This window comes from Plasmodium gallinaceum, assembly GCF_900005855.1.
Source record: "Plasmodium gallinaceum strain 8A genome assembly, contig: PGAL8A_v1_130, whole genome shotgun sequence".
NCBI classification, from domain to species: domain Eukaryota; phylum Apicomplexa; class Aconoidasida; order Haemosporida; family Plasmodiidae; genus Plasmodium; species Plasmodium gallinaceum.
The window spans coordinates 641198-650710 of record NW_021628289.1 but is presented as its reverse complement, the minus strand read 5'-3'; the positions used below and the strand labels follow the sequence as shown (position 1 = coordinate 650710).

At 16.5% G+C, this 9513-nt stretch overlaps 2 protein-coding genes across 2 annotated transcripts; one reads left to right on the top strand and one right to left on the bottom strand.

Moving 5' to 3' along the window:
• Positions 1-1577: 1577 nt before the first annotated feature.
• PGAL8A_00466300 (kinesin, putative) lies at positions 1578-5615 on the top strand (the record flags this gene model as incomplete). The annotated part of the gene is made up of 1 exon (XM_028673432.1): positions 1578-5615. The coding sequence occupies one exon, from the start codon at positions 1578-1580 to the stop codon at positions 5613-5615; it is 4038 nt and encodes a 1345-aa protein (XP_028529885.1).
• Positions 5616-6134: 519 nt separating this feature from the next.
• On the bottom strand, positions 6135-9008 carry PGAL8A_00466200 (conserved Plasmodium protein, unknown function; the record flags this gene model as incomplete). The annotated part of the gene is made up of 11 exons (XM_028673431.1): positions 6135-7202; positions 7313-7381; positions 7470-7523; positions 7691-7767; positions 7841-7880; positions 7950-8008; positions 8145-8193; positions 8288-8386; positions 8469-8543; positions 8786-8829; positions 8960-9008. 11 exons carry the CDS (start codon positions 9006-9008, stop codon positions 6135-6137), a joined length of 1683 nt encoding a protein of 560 aa, XP_028529884.1.
• Positions 9009-9513: the final 505 nt, after the last annotated feature.

Below are 9513 nucleotides of genomic sequence, written 5' to 3'. Positions count from 1 at the left end.
AAAAAAAAAAAAAAAAAAAAAAAAAAAAGTGTAAAATATAGGATAATATTTATACGAATAAACTATAACATATTAACACAATTTAGTTTTAATTTTTAAAAAGAAATGTCCAAAAAAAAATACAGTAAATTTATATATATATATATATAAAAGAAAAAAATATATATAATAATAATAAAATGTAAAATCAAGCTCGTTCATAATTATAATAAAAATATACATAAAATTTTGAAATATCATTTAAAACTTCTTTTTTGATGTTTTATTTTTTACTTTTAATTAAAAAAAAAATGAAATAATTTTATTTTTATTATACTTCTTGTAATCATAAGATATGAAATTTTAGGGTTTTTAACAATGATAAGTAATTGTTTACTTAATAAAAAAAGTCAATAAATTAAAAAGATTAAAAATCTTTTAGAATAATTATTAGTATCACTTCACATAATTATTCACACAAATTGAAGAAAAATATAAATTCATCACTCTAATAATATTTATTTTTTTAAGATTTTTTGTTTTTTTATAAATGAATTTATTTCTTTTGTATGAAGATTTTTATTAACATAAGGATAAAAAATATCCATTATTATTAAGCACAAGTAGCTCTTATATTAATCTTATATAAAATGCAAGAAGAAAATGTAGAAAACTAAAGAAAATTAAGTTGTTTTTTTATAAAATTTATATTTACTCATATAATGTAAATGTTAAACTTTTTTGATTTTTTACTTTATTAGTTATTTATAAAACATTATTTAAAATGCACAAAAATTCTTGTCGTCTTTTTTTAGAAATATATTGTAAAAAATTATTAACTTTATATAATTAGTAAAATTGTAACAAACAAAAATATAATAAAAAATGTAAAAAATACTATCGCTACGTTAAAATACCAAATATATTATAAAATTGTTGAAATGCTAATAATTACATTATTGTATAAAAGTTTAGATGTCGTTAGAATATATATATACTTTTCTACATGATATATATTGATATTTGTTTAAAAAGATAATTAAAAATAATGTGTTCTTTTATCTTTTTTAATATAAAGACAATTATGATATATATATATGTATTCTCTACTGATAATAAAAAAGATAATTTTTATAAAAGTAAAAAAAAAAAAAAAAAAAAATATTAAAAAAAATATTCAAAATAAACAAAAAATGAAATAAGACATATATGTTATAATTTTTCATTATTAAAAGTTTATATAATATTTGACTTTTTTTTTTTTTGAAAAATATCATTTAAAAGTATAATTTTAATATTATGAAAAATGTCTTTTTTCAAAGTAGACATAAAAAAAATCGTTTATATATTGAACAAAAAAAAAAAAAATTAATAATATTCTTAAATAATTGATAAATTACATATTGTATATTATATATATATATATATTTATGTTAAAAAAAGAAAAAAAGGATAAGAGTAAAATATTTAAAAAGAGGATTCATAAAAGAAAAAATTATCTTAAAAAAATAAAAATAAAAACGAATAAAATAAAAAAAAAAAAAAGAGAATAATTAAGAGTAAAATAAAATAAAAAGAAAAATAGAAAAAAAAAAAATATGGTTAACAAAATAAGTAAAAATACACTAAATAATCCCATATTGCCAAATTCAAAAATAAGAAATACAAGTAAGGGTAATAAAACATGTAAAACAAAAGAGGTGCAAAAGGATTTATATCAATGGTATATTGATAATAACATTGAAGATAAAAAAAAAAAAAATATAAACATAGAAAAAAATACAGATGAATATTATGAAGATGTAGAAATTAGTAAAAATGTTGAGGAATATATAAACGTATTATGTAGAATAAAAAATGACTTAAAAAGTGAAAAAACAGATGAAAACAATTTAGACGTAATAAAAAAAGTATCTTATAATAAATTAGTTATTGATACTTTTCAGATGGGTAATAAAGGTAGTGTTAATTTTGAGTACACCTATGATAGGGTGTACGATATTGAAAATAATAATCAAATGATTTTTAATGATTATATAAAAAATAATATAAAAAATATATTTCAAGGAATAAATTGTAGTATATTAGCATATGGTCAAACAAATAGTGGTAAAACATACACTATGTTAGGAAATTTTGAATTTTTAAATAATTTATTCAATATATGTGTTGAAAACAAAAATAATAAAGCAAGTAATAGTAAAATATCAATAACTTATGATGAATTAACTAATTGTATAACTAATGAACCTAATAATGTTGGATTAATACCTCATTGTATTAACTATATTTTTAATTATATAAATTATCACAAAAAAAAAAACACAACTGTAAAAAGTAATAAAAAAGAATTTACAGTAACTTTATCAATTTTAGAAATATATAATGAAATTATATATGATTTAATAAGTGGAGAAAGTAATTTATCAGTTCAAATGATAGATTCTCATAAGAATGAATTTGTAATAAAAAATCTAAAAGAAGTAGAAATTGAAAATATTATCAATGCTTTGTATTATTTAGAACAAGGAGTAAATAATAGAAAAATTGCGTTTACTCATATGAATAAAGCATCATCTAGATCACATTTAATTTTTATCATAAAGATAAACAGATTTATATACTCCACTAATACTATGAGATGTGGCAAGTTATGTTTAGTAGATTTAGCAGGAAGTGAGAGATTAAAACAAACAAAAGCTACAGGTTCAATTAAAATTGAAACCACCATGATTAATAAAAGTTTAACAGTTCTAAGTAAGGTTATTAATTCATTAGCTGTAATGCAAATAAAAGAGAAAATGGACAAAAATAATAGAGAGAAAACTCATAATGAATGTGATAACAATGAAGAAAATGACGATCATATAATAGACGAATGTAATTCTACAAATATACCAAAACAAATATCAAATACAACAAAAAAAGCTAAATGCGATGGTTCTGCTACTACTAACGTTCATATTCCATATCGTGATTCTAAACTTACTAGAGTATTATCAGATAGTTTAGGAAATAATTGTAAGAGCATCCTTATATGTACTTTGTCATCTCAATTGCAATATTTAAATGAAACGGCTTCTACTATTAAATTTGCTCAAAGAGCCAAAATGGTTAAGGCAAAACCAGTTATACGTGAGGAAAAAATAGAAAGTAAAAAAGAGGATGATGAAGGAGAAAATGATAAAATTAGCAATATTGATAATGAGAATAATACAACTGATAAAAAATTAAACATTTTTTGTAATTTTAATAGTAATAATATAAATAAAGATATAATATTCTTCTGCTTTAGTTTATGCATTTTTAGTTATATGTGCGGATTCAAAAGTACAGGAAAAACAAAATACTTAGACTTTTTTATTGAATCTTATAAAAACAAAATAGATATAATAAAACAACAACTAAATAAGGAAACAGAAAATAATGATATAAATGAATATATACTAAAAACATTTGATGATTTAAAAGTTCTAACAGAAGAAGAAAAAGCAAAATTCAATAAGATAAATGAAGAAAAACTCAAAAATAATAAAGAAATTTCATCAATTATAAATAATAAAACTGGTGATAAATTACATAATACTGATAAAAAAAAGGAAAATAAAGAACAAGAAAATAATGATAATGAAGATAGAAACAAATTAACTGTTGATTACTTAAATAAAATAAACAATTTCAATAATAAAGTTATAGAAGAAAAAAGCGATTTAGATGGAGATAATTTAACTAGAACGAATGTTTCAAAAGATGATATTATTGATGAAGATGATGCCTTAATAGGAGATATTTTAATAAAAATGAAAAATGATATATGTAATATTTTAAAATTTAATTTAACCAGTTTAAAAAATAATATGAAGGAAGACGAAAAAATGTTTGATGAAATAATTAATATAGTTAATACAGTAAAAGAAAATAATAGTATATTTTTATTAAGTGAGTTAAATGAAAATAAAAACGATGTAAATTTGGATAATAAAGACGTATTAAATGAAAAGAAAGTTTTATTTAATGAATCAGATAATAACTGTATTGAAGCTAATAACATACCTAAAAATAAAAAAGATTTAAAGATTATCAAAGATATAGAAGCAAAGAAAAAAATAAAAAAAGAAAAAGCAAATGTAAATACTAAGAGTATTCTAAATTTAGAAGATCACAATGAAAAGAAAATGAGTAAGTCAAAATTAGAAAATATATGTAAAAATAATAATAATAATCATGTAATAGATTATGTAAATTTTGCTGAAAAAATATTAAGTGTTACAAATATTCAAAATATATTTGATTATGTTAATAATAATTTTAGCAAGTTTATTAGTGATTTTACAACTGATAAAAGTACTGTATTTACTAATTTTGATTTAAATGAAAATATAGATAGACAGGTAATAGAAAAAAATAATACTATATATAATTTTATACATGCTGCTACTATGTTTCAACCAAGTGGAACTTTAAAAAATTTAAATAGTAACTACTTTATTAATAAAATTCAAACAGAAATTTATAATAATTATAATAATCAAAATTTTAATTTAAGAGGGGTAAAAAGCATAAATAATATAGAGAACTTAAAAACAGATAATGATGAAATAAAAAATAATTGTTCTACAAATGAAAACTGTATTAAATCAAAAAATTATAAATCAATAAAAGGTATTGAAACAAGTAATATGCTTCAAGAAAATCAAAAATCTAGTGCATTGAATAAAAATGTAAAATTTTCAAATAAAGATGAAACTAATAACAATTTAGAAATAATTAAAAAAAGTAATAATATAGAAAAATCAGTAAGCTTTTACAATAATGAAGACATATATGAATATAGTAATAATAATAATAATGAAAATGATAACATTTCTAAAAAAGTGATAATTAACGATGAACAAATAAAGAAAGGAAAATTGCAAAGAAGGAAAGAGAGTAATATTAAAAATATAAATGTTTCTCAAAATGAACAGATTTTAGAATTTACAAGATTATTAGAAAATAAAGATTTCAAAAAATTATATGATTACTTAATTGAAAAGGAAGACAAACATGGAACAAACATTTTTCAAAAAGAAAATGATAATATTAATAATGTCTTACAAAAATTAGAATCAAAAATTAACGACGAAATAAAGAAAATAAATGAAAACATCACAGTAGATATTTCTAATAATAATAGAAAATTAGATAAACCATACAAAAAAATAAAAATGATAGAAGGAGGAAATGCAGTTTCTCTCAAAACTAAAAATATTAATAATAGCAGTTTATGCAATTCTAATCATGTAACAAAAAAATTCGATAACATAGAAATTTCATACTTAGAGAAAAAAAGAAATACTAATTTATGTATAAAGAAAATATTTAATATTATTAAAAATATATTCCATAAAAAAGATATTAGAGATTCAATAGAAATAAATGTTACTGATCTAATAGACAATGAGTTTGCACATAATAAAAAGTTGTTAGAAAAAAATTTAGATTCTTACAATATCAGAAATTTTCATATTAATAATAAAAAAATTTATATTTTAAATGAAACAGAATATGCACATTTAAGGGAATTAATTAATTACAAAAATAAAATGTTATCATTTCTAAATAGTGAGTATAAAAAATGTAAATTAATAGTTTAGTCGAATATGGAAAATTTCTAATAATAATAAAAAATTATTTTTAGATACATAAATATATATCTGACTAACGAAATTATACAATATTTTTTTTTATCTATATATATTTAATTATTTAAATAATAGAAAATAATATATTAAATATAACATTATTAAAAAAGGTACATATTTTTTTTTTTTTTTTTATATATTTAAAATTATATGAGCTTTATTAATATGTATAACAAAATATATGAAATTTGTATCTTCATAATATAATTTTATTATATTTTTATGTTTTAACTTTTTTACAAGAACAGTTAGATGTAAACTGTTTAAATAATTATGTTTTCAAAAATGTTCTTAAATTTTTATCATGTTCCTTTTAAATATTTGTTACATATTATTAAAGAGAAAGGAAATGTAAAATGTTTTTAATTTTACATTATCGTTCCAAGTTATTTTTATAATAATATTCAATAGTTTTTTTAATCATTATTTTTATTATAACGTCCATTTGTATTTTTCTCATTATTATTTTTACTATTTATCAACAGTATTTTTATTGTTACTTACATCATTATATTTATTATTATTTTCGTTATTATTTTTATTATTTTTTTCATTATTATTTTCATTATTATTTTCATTATTATATTTATTATAATTTTCATTATTATTTTCATTATTATTATATTTATCATTATTATTTATATTGTTACTTATATCGTTGTATTCAATATAGTTTTGATTAGGATTATTTTCATTGTTACTTTTATCGTCATTATTTTTACTATCATTTATATAAATATATTCACTACTATTTACATTATCATAGTTAATATTAGATTTGTTCTTATATTTATTATATTTATTATCTTTTTTATTATTTTTGTCTTTTTTCCTTTTATTATCACATTTGTTATTATTTATTTTATCGTAGTCATTATGCTTCATATAGTCATGAATACTATTAGTTTTATCATTATACTCATAATTATTTTTATTATATTTTTCTTTACAATTCTTGTAACATTTCTCTCTTTTTCTAATAAAATACTCACTATTATTATCAAAATTCTCATTAAAGTTATTATAAAAATAAATATCACTTAGTGATAAATAATTCCATGTATCACCTTTATTCAAATTTTCTTTATTTTTATTATCCGTTTTTTCAATGTTTTTCTTTTCAGAATTATACATATTACTGTATTTGTTCAGTTTTTTCTTGTAATTTAAAGGAAAAGAAAAAATTTTTTTATTTTCAAAATTAACTTTATAATTTTCTGTAAATTTATCTTCATAAAAAGTAAAAAATTGTTTTTTATAAATATTGTCGAAAATATTACTCTTTTTATACCTATGATTTGATTCTAGTAATTTTTTAAAGAAATTATTATTTTTTATTTTGAATCCTTTTTGATCTTCTTCTTTTACTTTTTTTTTTTTATTTTCATCATCTATAGTTTCTAATTCTGTTTTAAGTAGACATAAAATAGATAGACATATATCATCATTCTCTTTTACTTTTTGTTTTTCTCCCTGATGATTAATGATTTCAAAATTAAGTTTAAATTTTTTTCTATTTCTGTTATATTTTCTATAAAACTATAAAATTAAAAAAAAAAAAAAATATATATATATATATATATATATATATATATTTAAATAAATTAACATAATTATTGAATTTTTTATTATAAAAATATAATATTTACTTTAAATTTTTTCTTTATATCTTCTGTATTCTTCTTTTCTTCTAGAACTTTATTATTGAGGTAAAGTATCTTCAATTGTATAAAAAAAAAAAAAAAAAAGATTAAATTAAATGAATATGTATAATAATATTTAAATTTAATAAATTTTAAATGATACACTTTTATTTAAATCTTCTATTTCCTCAATTAATTTTTTATTATTATCAACTTGCTGAAATAAAAATAAATAAAATTATTTTAGTATATATATATATATATATATATATATATATATATATATATTGTATCATATGTATATTTTATATAATATGTTGGAATTTTTTTAATTTTTTAATATTTATTTATATTATTTTTATTTTATATATATTGTTTTCTAACTTTATGATATAAATTATTTATTGTATTCAGTTGTTGAGATAATCTTTCAATTTGATCTTCACGTAATTTCAAAATTCCTATTAAGTAAAATAAAAAAAATATTTATTAATTGGAATTATTTTACACACATATATATATATGTATTTTTACTAATAAGATTAGATTCACATTTATTGTCATAACTTCCATTCTAATAAAAAAATAATATAAAAAAAAATAAATTCAGAATTAAAATCTTAAATAAATAAATAAAACATACCATTTTATCTATTTTCTCCTGTAGATTTTGTATCCTATCATTTTTCATGTTTAATTGATCTAATTTATAAAATTGTTAATAAATTATTTGAAATTCAGTAAAAACAATGTATTATTACTTTATATATATATATATATATATATATACATCTTTTTTTTTAATAATTAGATTTATTTTTTTTTTTTAAATAAATACCTGTATATATTTTTTTTAATTCTTCTACATGTTCAGAATAAAAAGTACACTAAAAAAGAACAAGAAAAATAATACATATTATTAAAAAAAATAATTACATTATTTTTATTTTTTTTTTTTTTTTTTTTGGTTTTTTGATTTACTTTGTCTTCTAAAATTATATTCTCTTTTTTAAAATAAAATAATTTTTTTTTTTGTCTTATTCTTAGAGTATCAACCTTATTTATTTTATTATAATAGTGCTGTTAAAGAAAGTTGAAAATAGTTATAAAAAAATAAATTCTATCATTTAAAATTTATTATTAGAATATATTTTATATTTACATTTTTTATAAGTTTTATAGCTTTTTTAATTAAATGTAAACTTCTTTTATATTTATATAATTCATTGTGACAATCCTGTAGTAAATTATAAATCAATTATAAAAAATAAAGAAATACAAAATAATAACATTCGCATAGTATAATACTTAATTAATACTATTAATAAGTAATATAAAAATGATAAATAGTTATATTTTTTATGACTATATAAAAAATGAGGAATAAAGATATAGTTATCTATTTATCTAAATCTTAATTTATAAACATAATAATGTTATATATTTTTTATATAGATTAAAAACTATAAAGCAAATTACATTATTTTCTAAATTTTTTTTCTTTCCCTTATGCCTTCTATTATCTGTTAAAAAATATATACATATATATATTTCTATATTTTTGTATAAATATATTTTTTATTAATTTGATACTCTTAATTTATTTTATTTTTTTTCTTTTAATTATTTTAAAAAAAAAACTAATATACATACATTTAATTTCACTATCAATTTTCACATTTATTTGCTTATCTTCTATCATGAGTTCTAAGAATATTACTACGAAATTCAAATAACCTCTAACAAATATTTTTTAGTAATATTATCCAATGGAAAATTTTAAGTTTTCTTAATCAAGTAAAAAATTCTCAATTAAGTAAAAAATTTTAATTATATTAATTTAAATGTTATCATTTTTATCATATAAAAATTTCAATTTTTATTAATGATAAAACAATCTCTTAAAACATGAGATGAAAGAAGTTAAAAAAATTTTTTAAAAAAAAAAAAAAAAAAAATTGGTAAATCAAGTAAAGATTTAGAACAAAAAAAAAAAAAAAAAATAAATAAATAAAAATAAATAAAATAGAATAAAATTAAAAAAAAATATATATATATATATATATAAATATTTTATTGATTTTTATTATGTGTATTATTTTTTATTTATAAAAAAATATATTATTTTATTTTAGGAAGAAAAGGAAATAGTGACACATTTTTGAGATTAAACAAAAAAAAAAAAAAAAAAAAAAAAAAAAAAAAAA